Source organism: Epinephelus lanceolatus, chromosome 23 (assembly GCF_041903045.1).
Source record: "Epinephelus lanceolatus isolate andai-2023 chromosome 23, ASM4190304v1, whole genome shotgun sequence".
NCBI lineage: Eukaryota > Metazoa > Chordata > Actinopteri > Perciformes > Serranidae > Epinephelus > Epinephelus lanceolatus.
Window position 1 is genome coordinate 6,542,884 of NC_135756.1, and position 15,420 is coordinate 6,558,303.

The 15,420-nt window shown below is 38.7% G+C and overlaps 1 protein-coding gene across 3 annotated transcripts in view; it reads left to right on the forward strand.

The window, feature by feature from the left end:
* The window catches only part of sfmbt2 (Scm like with four mbt domains 2), a 94,404-nt gene extending 85,312 nt beyond the window's left edge, over positions 1-9,092 (forward strand). For all 3 annotated transcript variants that reach the window (XM_078165396.1, XM_078165398.1, XM_078165397.1), the window contains 5 exons: positions 4,024-4,199; positions 4,348-4,517; positions 6,709-6,972; positions 7,116-7,238; positions 8,046-9,092. In XM_078165396.1, coding sequence (XP_078021522.1) covers positions 4,024-4,199; positions 4,348-4,517; positions 6,709-6,972; positions 7,116-7,238; positions 8,046-8,186 — 874 coding nt within the window. In that variant the 3' untranslated portion in view covers positions 8,187-9,092. The remainder of the gene's footprint in view (positions 1-4,023; positions 4,200-4,347; positions 4,518-6,708; positions 6,973-7,115; positions 7,239-8,045) is intronic.
* Positions 9,093-15,420: the final 6,328 nt, after the last annotated feature.

Genomic DNA, 15,420 nt, shown 5'->3' on the forward strand with positions numbered 1-15,420 from the left:
CTGAGAGTCCATATCGCCCCCTCTGCTGAACTTTTGATGTTATTTTTTCAGAGCTTTGTGCGAGTTGTGCATTTTCCTCCACTGCTGGCTGCACAGAGCCAAATTATTCCACAGCTCCAGGCTGCGTGCTCTGTGTTGTCTAATCAAAAACTGCTCCATTTTTTCTGGCTGAAACGAGAAAGGCTCGGCCAGTCACGGGTCCTGGTGAGTCACCTGCGCTGGGCTGCGGAGCACAGTGATCACATTCATGCACCAATGTTTTGATAAGTCAACAAAGTAACAGAGTTACTTCTGATTTTCTGGGGCGTTTGCCGCCCTGAGAGACGAGTCATCGAACCAGACTTGTTAGCAGCTCTGATCAAATGGTGGGTTAATTATCTCAGGAGAAAAATGTGTTTTTTGGGGCAACTTCACAGTGATTCTTTTGGACATGTAGAAGTGCTGAAAACTAACAACAGAAACTTAGTAATAATTTTGATGATCTATTAATTGTTGAAGAAGTTTATTGAGCAAAAATGAAATGAAAAAAGCTTCCTAAATGTAAAAATGTTCTACTTGTCATTGTTTTAATATCACAACTGACTTTAAATCTTTGGGTTTTGACATTTTAAGATGCCACCTTGGTCTGTGAGAACTTTTAATGGACATTTCCCCCCCAATTTTCTGGTATATTACACACTAAATGATTTATCGGTTTCCGGGAAAAATGGACATATAATTTGATAATGAAAATTATCATTAGCTGCAGCCCTAACATGTATTGGAACTTGTTTATTGGTGGAGCATCATGCTGCTGCCAGTCTTCTTTCTCTATCTGGGTCTGTTTAGATCACATTTAATTATCTTTGCACCTCAGGCCCCTTTTATGTAAGGTCTTTTTTGAAAATGTATTAGTGTACAGTGGTTTGGGACAGATTTTCCATGGTACAAAATATTATACCCCATTCTTCCCCCAAGTATTAAAGGATAGTTTAAGTTTTCAAGTCTTAAATTAAAGGTCAGGGGCTGGTTGCACAAAGCATCTTAAGTTTGCTCCTTAAGTATGACACTTAAGGATTAGTTTTTCCTGAGCTGAGGAAATTACTTAAAGTTGTTGCACAGAATCTCTTAAAGGGTTTCTTTAGTCAAGAAAAGACCTGCTGTCGCATCTAAGGATCCTCTCACAAATTCGGCCTGATAGTAAAAAAATTGCATTGGATAAGAAGACACGAAAAACAAATTGGCTGGAGGGAGAAAAATCATACTTCTAGAGGAATTCAATAACCCTCTCGTCTAGAATCTGAGCGTCATGGATACTGCGAGGCCATTGTGCTGCAATGTTGGTTATTTTGTTTTCATAACTGCAGACAAACTCAACACTGATTGAGTGTTGATTTTTTAATGGTTGACAAATTGATCCTCATGTTGTGCGGGCGCTTGGATCCTGAAGTGGGTTCCGTCTTTCACCCCGCAAAGTTTTGGGAAGCAGGCAACATCAAAAAAGTGTGCCGCTATGTCTTCCTCTTCCTGTTTGGATGGGAACGTCACTACAGTGTTTGCAGACACGGTGAATGACGCAGCATACCGTTGACTTGTGTATGCCTCGCCAATAACTTATTGGAAAGATCCCATCAAATAAAACTGCAGAGCAATCGTTAATTGTAACGGGGCTGGAAGAGCACAGCTTTGGAAAACAGTGATCAAACTTCAGACGTTACAAGAAATTATAAACTGACCTTCAGTGAAATTTATAGTGCAAAATTATTGCTCATCATGAAGGGTGTCTGTTGGGTTCTTGCGGTTGCAACACTCTTCTTAGGATGCCTTCATTTTCCTCATTTATGCAGTTCTTATGCAGTCAAAGGTACCTTTAGTTTCTTCCTTACCTTGGTTACTAAGGCTCTTTGTGCAACAGTTTAACAAACTTTAAGCAGTTCCTTAAGTGTAAGACCAAGATAAGGAGAAAAACTTAAGGAAACCTTAGGTAGGAGACTTAAGGATGTTTGTGCAACTGATTTTATTTAAAGGAAAGTACTTTATGCAACCAGCCCCAGGTGACCATGTTAACATGTGAACAGGTTCTGTTTGCTGTAATCACTCCTCCTGTTCATACTGGCCTAATGCACTTTCAATGGACAAGATCCACAGTCTTTATTTTGTGTAAAAATACGCTCCAGTGTTTATCCACAGTTAATATGGGGCTTAAGTTGTCTGACTGAGATAAATCAAGTGTGTATCTTCCTGTCTTTTAGTACAAAAGTCCCTCCTTGTAACCATAACTAACGAAGTGAAGGAACTTCATACTGAAAAGACAGTTTATTTGGAAAGCATGCTCTCAGTCTGACATATTAAGACTGCTGAAGCCTCGTATTAACGTCAGATAAACTTTAGAATACATTTTTGCACAAAACAACAGCTGTAGATCTTGTTCCCCATCACTGACAACGAAAGTGTGTTAAGAAATACAACCGGGAGGAATAATTACAGCAAGCAAAACCTGTTTCTGTGTTCATGTGGGCAACTGGCCATTGTTTTTAGTGAACCAAGCCTTTATGGTTGTAGGAAAGGTTAGGAATCATCAGGTTACATTATATGCTTTTAAATGTACAAACAGATCTGCTAAGCTCATGTACGTAACCACAAGAGAATAAGCTATTTGGGATATTTGTGACCAGTCATTAACATGAAAAACATCTTTCAGTTCTGTCTTGTTATCAGGCATTTGGTCGTGTCCGTATGTGTGTGCACGTGCATGTGTCTGCCTGTCCGTAGCCTACTCGCACACTACTTGACCAATCAGCCTAATACTTTATGTACGCATGTATAACTGTAAGTTCAAGGACCTCTTATGGTTGCGTTGATTCACAATTGACCTTTCGCTAAGGAAAAATGAAAGAGTGATTCCAGAGAGAAGCAGACAGAGGGGTCTACAGTCTGTGTTTGAAGGATATATCCAGAATGTCAAACTGACTCAGCAGCAGCAACAGGTTAAAAAGACAAAGATAGTTAGAAGCTAAAGCCGAACTATAGGCTACAGATCACAGTGTAAAAGTGAACCACCACATCACTGCTGGTTCATATTGAACCAGCTGTGTGGCATTGCAGCGTGTGCAGATGAACTGTGTTTGGCTTCACCCTTCATCTGCACACACTGTGATGACACACAGTCGGTTGAATATCACAAAGTTTCCCTGCTTCCCTTCACTGGTTCCTGTACAGCAGGGTCGGTCTTTGTTTCACTGTTATAATCATTACAAAGCAAAAGCAGCATGTGTATACATTCAGTAGGCTATATCTTCAGTAGCTAGCTAGCTAACCCTACACTTTTCAGGGTTTGATTTTGGTTTTGGAACAGGGAAGAAACAAATATCTTTTTCCAACCTCTCCAGGTAACGAGTATCATTAATACACGACGTGCCCCAGGCACAACATTTAGCTCCAAATCCACAAAACCAGCCTGAAAATGAAGGAAATCTGAAACGACTGCAGATTAGCTTCATTCAGTGCACTTTTCTAGTTTAGGTATTTATTTTCAACAGGAGGAAACTCTCCTTCCTGGTGTTATATTTCATTTTCTTGTATTACTTCATTGTTTCTCTTTCTTGTTTATTTGTGAAACTTAAAACCTGACAAAATGAACAAAAACAACAAAAGACAAATCTTACTGAAGCTTCAGTCTACATATATAATCTCATCTTTGATCTGTCTGTTTGAATATTAAAGAAGTCACTCAGAAGAACTCGGCTACATCAGACTGCAGGTCAGATTTGTCCTTGAGCTGCCAACAGATCAACTCACCTTTCCTAACCTTAGCCATTAGATGAGAGATTGCAAAATCGACCCTGCCTGACGCACTGCGCTCTCCTGGATAATCCTCATCAACCAGACAATCTGAATTCACTGAAACAGCCCACTTTCACATCATAACTGCGCCGGCAATCATTCATCTTCAAGTGCTCTGATGGATTACAGTTTCATTATGCATTGTTCCCATAAATAAAAGTGTAATCACTGGCTGACAATGTCACGACATCCCTCTTTCAGATATAAAGGGAAAACCTATCGCTCCACCATCCGCATCGTCCGCCTCGCAGACCAGATCCCAGACTTCTGCCGTAAGGTGTGCGTGAAGTTGCAGTGCTGCCCGAACCTCTTCAGCCCTGTCCTCGTCACCGACAAGTGCCCGGAGAACTGCTCCGTTCAGACCAAAACCAAATACAGTGAGTCTCTGTAATTAAACGCATCACTTCCTGCACCACAGCTATGAAGAAGACCCCAAATCACTGCAGAGTGTATAATTGCCTCTGATGAGTAGCTAGGGTTTGTTTTCGGGTGTATTGTTTTCAACATCTGCTGGTGCGTCCGCAGCCTATTACTATGGGAAGAAGAGGAAGCTGTCCAAGCCGACGGGAGGAGAGGAGGCAGCCGAGGGAGAGCTGGCCAAGCCGACGCGCCGCAGGAAGAAGAGGAAAGCTATCTTTGTGCAGAAGAAGAGACGCTCGTCAGCTGTGGACTACACTCCTGCTGGCTCACCGCAGGTTAGATAACACTTCTTCTTCTTCTCCACTTTCCGCCTTGTCTCTTCTTCTTTTCTTCCTCCCTTGTATCATGTTAACGGGGCGTCCTGTCAGATCCAGCTCACACAACAGGCGGATACTGTACAGTCATAATTTACTGTATAAATATAAACATCCCAACATGTGACAGGAAGAAGAGGAGCTTCACAGGCAGGAAATGTAGCTCAGCTAGTTCAGTTTAGACAGCTGACTAAATCTGAATTTATACCAATTAAAGGCTCGATCTTGAATTAGTGCTTTGGTTTTATGTGTGATGTCGCATAAAGGAAAGATTCAATCTCAACTCGGTTATGAATTATTGTTTGTGGGTGTTTTTACCACTGAAATGTGGATTGTTTACTGGTCAGACTGGTTTGTAGCTGGTTTTTCACCAAGAGAAATACTGAGGTAAGAGACTGTGCTGAGCAGAGCAGCAACAAATTTTTATTTTAATTAGAGATTAATCTGCAGATTAGTTTCTCAATTAATTGTTGGGTCTTTAAGATGTTGCTTTTTTTGTCGAGTTGAAATGATAAGTTGATTAATGGAAAAATTAATAGGCAACTATTTTGATAGTCGATGAATAATTTGAGCCATTTTGTTCTGCAAATAAATTTAAAAATAGCGTGTTCTTGTTGCTCTCATTTCAGTATTTTCTGTTTTTTATCTCCTGTGTCATTACAAACTGAGTATCTGATGGCTGTTAGACAAAACAATACATTGAAGGCATCACTTTGAGCTGTAGGAAAATGAGAGTCATTTTTAGCATTTGCTGACATTTTATACACCAAATAATTAATCAATAAAAGCACATTAATTGATCATGGAAATATATCTTAATTGTAGCCTTATTATAGTGTTCAAGCAATAGTCCAAAACCCAAATATAAAGAGCAGCAAAAGCCCCACAACTGAGACGCTGGATAAAGGTAATATTTGGCATTTTTGCCTTAAAAATGACCCAAACTATTACCCAATTTTTTTGTCAAGTCGACTGATCAATTCATCATTTCAGCTCTAGAGCTGTTGTAGCAAAAGAGTTGTACTTACTTGGTTTGATAGAATTTTATTGAATCTGAAACAAATATAAAATGAGCTTAATACGTATATCCATATCAGGGCAGCAAGGTGGTACAGTGGTTAGCAATTTTAAATAACAAGAGTTAAAAGTCATAAGCTTCATAATTTAGAACTAAAACTCAAATGCCGACTTCAGGTTTGTATTTCTGCTGTTAACCTGTTACATTCCCCCTCACCAATCACTAGAGACCCACATACCACTTGAATCTAACATTGCTTTAAGCCCACACTGATGCGTAGCCATGCCAACATACTTGTTTTGCCGAGGTTTTAAAAGAAAAGCAGGGCAAAGTAAAACAAACTACAGTGTCAGCAGATATTGAGAAGACATTTTGATTTAAAACAGCCTTGATAGCAGTGTCTGGCTTGTCTATGGGGCTTGCCATTGTTAATACTCCTCATTGGTTCCCACACACTGCTTGACAACAGCTTGACAACGGCGTCAGTCCAGGCAATGGCACTGATTGGTTAGTGAAGCCCCCCTGCAGCATTGGTTGGTCAGTTTTTATTTTAACCACTGTTGTTGTTTCACTGAGTCAGTCAACTCAACTAGAAACACACTGAAGATTCAATAAGAGACTCCGGTAAAGCTCAAAGAATCTGGGTTTGGAGCCGGTCCTAGGAACCCAACCCCGCGGAGCAGACGATGTAAACTCTCAGTTCATGCCCTGAGTGGAAACTTGAAACTCTTGCGGGCAACATGAGTCATGTGTAACGTCACTCACGAGGAACTTCAGACTAATCTCACCCATGCTCCTGTCCAGTTCAAATATCTCCTCCTGTGAGTGACACCAGTGAGACACCAGTGGAGCTGGAGAGTATTCGAGTTAAATCATCATTTTGGCTGTTTGATCAAACATGAAAAAAAAGATTCGGAGACAATATTGTAGAAACATTCCCTGGGCAAGAAACAGCTGATTCATGTTTTAAGCCAACTAGCCAAAACATGGTCTCACAAAAACTATTTCAGAACTTTCCAGAGGGAACATCTGAGGTACATTCAACACTGCAAAGAGTTTGCCCACCAAACTGAAGCCTTAAAAACCACACCTGCAGCCAACCTATCTGACTCTGACTCTTTCTTCCTCCCTCAGGACAGCGAGGATGATGAAGAGATGGCGCTGCAGTCGGGCAGCGAAGGCACCAGCTCGGAGCCCCGAGAGGACCACACCGACGCCTCCTCGGTGGAGGTGACCAGCAGCCGTCCTCGCCGGGCTGCGACGCTGCGCAGGGCCTTCAGCGCCGGCAACACTCCCAGCAGCCAGGAGGCCCCAGAGGGCCGCAGGAGGTCGACACGCTCGCTGTCGGCTTACAACCAGAACAGCAAGTACCAGCCTCCCAAAGGACAAGACGTGCAGGTGCGGACAGACAGACGGCACGCTGACAGAGGTTCAGCCCTCACAGTGGTTACTGACAAGCATGTGTCCAGTTTAATGACTCATGAAATTAATGAAGAAGTGTGTTTTATATGTATGGGTCTTCCATTATATGTGTGTGTCAGGTGGAGGAGGAGGACGGTCAGCTGGTTTTGGACAGAAACCCTCTCGAGTGGAGCGTCGATGAAGTCGTTCAGTTTATCAACTCTACTGACTGTGCGTCCCTGGCCAACATCTTCCAGGAGCAGGTAAACACACACACACACACACGTGACGACACTTACCGACAAACTATATTAATTAGGCCACACCTCTTACCATCACAACCGCCTGTTTAACCACAAAAGGCCCAAACACTTTGCTCCACAAAGACGTACAGGAGTGCACGCACAGTTGTTCAGATTATCTCTTAAGGAAGTAAATTTACTCTCTCTGCTCCTCGTCTTTTCACAGCTGTTTTCCACTTACAACATTATGAGCTAATATTTGTTTTTAAGTACAGCATCAGATATCAGGAGGTCAGTCACCACCCGGAGTGTTTGATTAAATATTACTTCAGTGCGTGACGTCAGATGAGCCTGACAACATGCCGATAATCAGAAACACTTTACAGATAGTAAGGGTTTATATTTTCAGGGTTATTCAAGAGCAAATTAAAGATTTAAAACAAAATCAATGGTGCAAGAAATCAGGGTCAAAATCTGATTTTAAAAATCTTTGCTTTTCTACTTATTAAGAGGCTAATGTGCATGTTTTACACCTTTTATTCTCATTGCCTTTTATGACCAGAGGCTTGACTAAATGGCAAGAGGATCTGGTTTACCATTGGCAGCAGTAAAGAGCACTTTTACAGCATGAACAACAACAATTTTTGGATGCATGAGGACATAAAAAACGTCTTTCTTTTGAAACAATTCGTAGTAAAGAACGGTTGTTGAATGTAGAGGGAAAAAGGAAAGTAAAATTTGCTTCTGTCGGCCACTTTAAGCAGAAAAATTCGAGTGACACCTTTCTCCTTTTCTCTGTTTAAATATTTATATGCATCTCTTGTGCAGGACATCGACGGTCAGGCCCTGCTGCTGCTAACTCTGCCCACCGTACAGGAGTGCATGGACCTGAAGCTCGGCCCTGCCATCAAACTGTGTCACCAGATAGAGCGCGTCAAGGTTGCCTTTTACAGACAGTACGCCAACTGATCAAGGAGCAGCAATGGCAAGTCGCCCACTGAACACCCGCTCAGTGGAAAGAGAAGTTGTGGTCCTGCACCACTGGGAAATGTTGGATTAGGTGCCTCCTGGTGGAAAGTTTCGGAAAGATGGATTTCCAACTTGGAAGAAGGAGGGATATTTTCTGGAGCGGTTGTGATGGAAAAGCACAAACTAAGTCACAAACAGGAGAAGGTTTCCCTATGAGAAGCTGAAGGATGGATTTATGGGGTACTGTTGGTGTGAAAATGTGACGCAGTACCCACAAAAACGTCCCCACTGCCGACTGTGGCGGAACAAAACACATGGGGGTGGATCCATGTGCTTTACTGAACTGTGAAGAAGTTGTTATGAGAAGCTGAGGACTCGATTCTGAAGACATTTGTGTTTATTTCTTACTTTTCATTTCTATTTTTATTTGTGCTAGAGGAGCATTTAAGTTAAAAATAATCACTGACCATTGAGAGTTTTCCCCTTTTTGTTTGACGTAACTGATTCGGAAAGTATATATTTGAAAAGTATTTAACAAACCAGTGATTAATATATTTGGAATATTTATTTAATCTATTTGAATTTAGAGAAAATAATTGGTCAGTTATAAAATAATGTCATTATTAACTCTTTTTCTGCTGAAACAAAGCCCTGAAAGATGTCTAAGTTATTCCACAAACAGACAGAGGATGTGCATTTATTTAGATTTACACTTCAGTTGTGTTTATGGAGGAGAAACAGGTGTTTGGGGAAAATAACACCCTCTTAAATACTTTGTGTTGTGTTGCTCTCTTCTCATTGTTACAATCACATGGAACAATCATGTAAGCTATTTTGTGTCCATCTATGCAAATGTGTTGCAGATATTTTTGATAAGTAAGAAAATAAATTTCTATTGATTTTTTATCTGTTTTGTAGGAACCTTCTTTCACAATAACAGGACCATTTGTTTTTTTACAGCTACACCCACAGAACTATGAGTAATAACAGCATGAAGTAGTTATTTTCACAAAAGATACAGTTTGAGCCCAAGTTCCTTAGAAATGACTCCAGGTTATATTCTGGGTAACATTAAGGATGAGGAAACAATAATGCTAGAGAAAGTTATGATTCAGACGATTTACTTAGAGTAACAGTGTGTAAGATTTAGGGGGATTAAGTGGCACCTAGCAGTCAGGATTGCATATTGCTACCAGCTGAAAGTTTTCGCGGTTAGATTTCCTTTAGCGTTCATTGTTCAGAAGATATTTATCATGAGCCGAATTATCTCCAGAGGTCTCCTCCTCTCCTAAACAAATGGATGAGGTGATTAAAAACAGTAAAACACTGAATAACCTCCTGAGACCCATAGTTTTTTTGGTATGCATTCTTATTTCTCCTAGCTATTTCCGATCAGTAGGATTCAATAAGTACGAAAAACAGTTAATCGTTAACAACAGTAAAGTCCCAATGTCTTCAAACGAGTTTGTCCTAATTAACAGTGTCTCATCTTGTTAATGTTGCTAAAATTAGTCAAATGTGTTGCCATATCAAATTACAAACATTATTAATCATAAATAAAAACGTTTCAATTATAAAATGTGATCAGGTTTGGGACCTTGTCCACTTTTGTGTCGGGATCAGCTGCAGACTGACTTGGCAGAGATGGCTGCCATCTTGTCTTTACATGGATTAATGTATTGAGGTCTCACTACCAGTAACACAAGAAAGTGTCCACGGATGAGGACAACAGGTCTAAGTTAAAGGAGCAACATGTAAGAAATCTAAAGCAAATAGTCATAAAATCCTCCTAATATGTCACAGAGACTAAGGAATAATGTTCATATAACATACTGATCTCACCGACAACAATAGTACAGCCAGAATATTCGTATTTAAAAAAATATTTTACGGTCCGCAAATCATGTTTATGTTTTGAATTTGTGTTTTGGCCTGTTGCGCCACCCACCGCCGTCTACCAGTCACGCAGTCAGTAGAATCTCAGCATCAGTTACAGTTACGACTGAGCTACAGCAGCATGGCAAGCAGCATTAGCAGTGTCCTGGTACATAGCATTAGCAGCCGGCTCCTCCTCCGCTGTATCCCGGCAGCAGCGTTAGCAGCAGAGAAGCTGGACTTGTTGTAACGGTCTGCTGGAAAACCGAAGATCAAGGACACAGCAACGCAACCCTGCCACGGCAGCCGCCCGTGGGCAAACAAATCAGTCTCCAGCGTGCCACTGTCCAGCAACCTCGAATCTGTAGGGGAGGGGGGGCGGACACGACTCACGGCAGTATTTTGAATTTGAGTGCAGTAACTGTTTTGGCCACATTCTTACATACAGCGCCTTTAAGTAGAATGAAGAATAAGGTCCAGCAAATACAAAATATGATGTAGTCATATGAGGACACAGGGTCTCAGGAGGATAAAGCAGTGTCGTGTTACAAATAAGTGTTTTTCCAAAGCTGTTTGGGTTGTTAGCGATGGGCTGCTAGCTCACCTTTTTCGAATGCTAACTTAAGATCCAGATGTTAGGAGGTTTTTAGCAGGCGCCATATTTTCCACAGATGTCTTATCTTCTCAAAAAAAAAAACAGACTGGGTGATTAAAACCGATAAAAACATAGAATAGAAAACTAAAGAAGTAGTTTAAAATAAAATAAAATAAAATAAAAAAATAAAATAAAATAAACTGGGTAACCAGTAACTGTAACAATGATTTATGATGAATTAATGATGAATTAACTATTAATTAGTGGCGCAAATTGGCTCATTATTGGCTCGCAGTTATACTTCATTAATTATTTATCATTTATGACATTAAACAAAAACACTACCATCATTATCAGGGGACTTCCAAGCCATGGATACTACAGTTGCCAGGGAGAATCATAAAATATAAACCCAAATCGCATTACAAGTTGGTGATGATTGGATGATTTTTACTGCACTCGGTCTCCCCAGAGTTCAGTGGACAGTGCACACAACATAATGCTGCTTCTTTATACCTATTTAGCCTGAATAATTTAATATTTTCACCTACTTTGCATCCCCTAAGGTTGCTGCAAATTACAATTATTGATCATTTACTGATGTTTCGTAAAAGCAGCACCAAAGCAGTCTTATATTCTTGGCTATCTGCCTTTAAACAGCGTTCGGAGACACTACATGATGATTTTAAAGCATAGATTACTGCCAGATAATAAAGATCTACTCATTAAGTCGTTATACTTGAGCAAACACTTCAAACCTTTTCACTGCTTTAGCTTCTACTAACACTTCAACTGCTGTAAGAGGTTTAATCTGAAATGCAATCTCTATGACATTTCACAACTACTATCATTAAAAGACATTTTTATCTTCCATTATCTTTATAAAATAGAGCTTTTTTTGGCTCATTCTTGGCTCTCTGCCTCTAAACAGTAATTATTTTCAAGTGTTGCTATACCATTTCAAGTGAATAACCCTGCCGACAGCCTAACAATTAAAACACATTTCTGCAGAGGAGCTCTTCATATGTGGAGCCAGTTATGAGAAAGAGATAAAAGGTTAACAGATACTCCCTTGTGCATGGTGAGAATATAGGAAGTCAGACCTCACTGTGGTTAACAAAACAAACACACAGTAATGCACAGAGTCACAGCTAAAGAGGAATCACACTCCTCTATGCTGCTCTGCTGAAACAAACACCAACCAACACAAACTGCTGTTTATCTCAGTATTATTATTGACTGATTACCTTTTAAGTGATTATGAAGGAGTGTGAATACCTAAATAACTAGGTAACTTGCCTGATTACAGCATGCAGCATTGCATTCTTGGAATTACTTAAGACAATGCATATAAAACATAAAACTGAGCTTTTACCAACATTCATAATGTAATAAATGGTTTTATGCAGTGTGTGCAAATGATTCCTAACCAGGGGTAGGTCTACTCGTACACCAGGAGGTAATGTTGCTTATATAGTAACCAGAAGTAATGGATACACTGTTGAAATAGCTAAAATGAATAGATACATGGTTGAAATAGTTGGCTACAAGTAATGAATTAACAATTAAAATAGTAAAGGATAAATGGTTGAAATAGTTAAAAGGATAGGCTTAAATGGTTGAAACAAAACACATGATAAATAGTAAAAGATAAATGGCTAAATCAGTAAGCTAAAGATAATAGACAACCTATATAGTTAAAACCGTTAGCTAAAAGGATAAATGGTTAATGGCTAAAAATAAGAGACAAATGGTTGATAGCTAACGCAAAGGGATAAATGGTTAAAGTAGTTATCTTAAAGTAATGGATAAATGGTTAAAATAGCTAAAAGTAATGGATAGCCTAAACAGTTGAAACCATTAGCTAAATGTAATGGATAAACAGTTAGCTAAAACTAATAGATAGCCTAGATCGTTAAACAGTAAGCTAAAAAGATAAATGGTTGAAATAGTAAGCTAAAAATAATGCACAAATGGCTAGCTAACTAAAAGTAATGTAACTAAAAGTAATGTATAAATGGTTAAAACAGTTAGCAAAAAGTTACAGATAAATGGCTAAAATAGTTATCCTACAGTAATGGATAAATGGTTAAAACAGTTCACTAAAAGTTATCACCAGTATTGAAAGCAGTTAGCTAATTAGCAAAAAATGGTTGGTTAGAACAGCTAAAAGTAATTAATAACTGGTTAAAATAGTTCTCTTTAAGTAATGAATAAATGGTTAAAACTAGCTAAAGCTTAGCTTTAGCCAAAAAGACAAATAGTTAAAATAGCCAGCTAAAGGATAAATTGTTGATTCTTAAATTGATTAGACTGATAAATCGTTGAAATTACATTGTTCATTAAAAGGAAATGATTGAAATGGATAGCTGAAAGTAATGGATACACTGCTGAGAAACTTTAAAGTAATGGATAAGTGGTTGAAACAGCTAGCTAAAAGTAGAATGGATAAATGGTTAAAACAGCTAGCAAAAAGCAATTGATAAATTGTTAAAATAGTTTAAACAGTTGAAACAGTTATAACTAAAAAAAAAAAAAAAAAAAAAAAAAGTTAGCTAAAAGTAATTGATAAATTGTTGAAGTAGCTCCAAGTAATGGACAAACGGTTGAAACAGCTAGCTAAAAAGTATAATGGACAAATGGTTAAAATAGCTGGCTAAAAGAAATGGATAAACTGTTGAAATAGTTAAATGAAATGGATAGCCTGATGGCTGAAATAGTTAGCTAAATGTAAGTGATTAATTGTTTGAGCAGGTAGCTAAAAGACAAATGGTTGAAATAGTTAGCTAACTGTATTGGATAAATTGTTGAAATACTTTAAAGTAATGGATAGCCTTAATGGTTGAAACAGTTAGCTAAACGAAATTGATACATTGTTGAAATAGTTTGAAGTAACGTACAGGCTTAATGTTTGAAACAGTTAGCTTAAAATATAACAGAAAATGGTTGAAACAGTTAGCTAAAAGAAATGGGTAAATGGTTGAAAAATACATTTAAAACTAATGGATAAACTGTTTAAATAGTTAAAAGACAATATCCACTCATATAGCAATTGATAAATAGACCAAATCACTGTGACATTACGCTAACAACAACATCACTTCTGGGTAGACAACTGGCAAATAATGACAATGGCGATGATATGTGAAATCGGCAAAGTTGTTTATATCTGTTGTCATTTTCAGCCATGACTTTGCCTTTCAAAGATATTTAGTTTAACAGTTTGGTCCGACCCATGTGAAGTTTTTGCTTTGCTTATTTATGTACTTTGTTGCTTTGCTATCATTTGTAATAAACCAAATCTACACAGAAGCTAAACAATGTACTGCTGCGGACGTGGCTTCGGCAAAACGTATTTTAACCACCTAAACAAATCAATATCAGTGTGAGTGTATGCTATATTTGAATATTCTCTGCTTTACCTTACATATTAAACGATAAAGGTTGTGGTAGACCAGTAATTTAGTGTTCTGCTGAGTATAATTACTGTTTTTGTCAATGAAGTCTGGAGGTTTTGATATAATTGCTTCAATTCCCCATCAGAAAAGGGCGGTCTGCTTAAACTCACTGACTTTTTGGGAGGTCTTTTATAGGTGTCAAAAAACTCAGCTCAGTGCTGTTTGATTTTATGTGCGTAATGCTACCTGAAAGTTAATGCAGACAAACATTGTGATTCGATCTATGGTGTGAAATTAACTATTTTAAAATCTATTCAAATGTGCACATGGAAGATGACACGTGGTGTCACTGACAGGGTGTTTCAGTTCATGTCGCAGTGCTGTGGTGACATATCCGGTAATTTCTGACTAATATATGGAGGTGGAACAAAAACCAAAGTCATAAAGTTTGTCATAAAATCATGACGTGTTTGTGATGTAAACAAATATACCTCTTTCAATATGCGAACAGTGACTTATAGTGGGAGGGTGATAAATATAAGTCATGATGGTTTATGAATGTACTTTTCTAAACTTATTTCCGTGGCACCAAAATAAACAGGCAGTCTTGACAGACACTAATGTATTCCACAAAAACCAAACAGCAATTACACATGAAATGAGACGCGGTTTTCAAAACAAAAAGCAAAATGCCACCAAGAGCAAAAACAGAAATTGAAGTGTGTAAACAAAAGCCGCAATTTATCTCTTTCCCTTGAAATAAAATGTCGTTTCACACAAAGGGTATCAATGCGAGCTCTCAGAAAGCCATTCCTTTCTTTTCTCTACACTCACACACACACGAGACACTTAAAAAATATCCTGCAATAAAGTTACAATCCTTCATTCAAAAGCTACTCACATGTACATCCAGATTTAGTCACGTTTATTTAAGCTTTATTTATTCAGGGCTGGCTGGCTGAACAGACGTGCTTTTACAGCAACACCCTGTTGAATAAACAGAATAATGTAACAAGACCGAGTACAAACAGAACTGAATGATAAAAAGGGAAAGCAGTCACGGGCAGGTATGAGGACATTACGCATTATTCCATGAGACCAGTGTACTGTCGATAAAAGGGAAGCTATTATTTGACCAAATAAACTCGACACAGGGTCTACTTGTGTCAAGATGGAGCTTTTATTGTCATTCACTGTCTGTATCAGTGGAGTAGTTCCTGTAGTACCAAACTCTCTCTTCTAAAGATTAGAAATCCAACCTACTATTTTTAAGGTCAAGCGTAAACGATCACATTCAATTTTCAACGTCACAGCCGGATTTTGGGCCAAAACAAATAGTCTAAAACTGCCAAAATATTCTATCAAA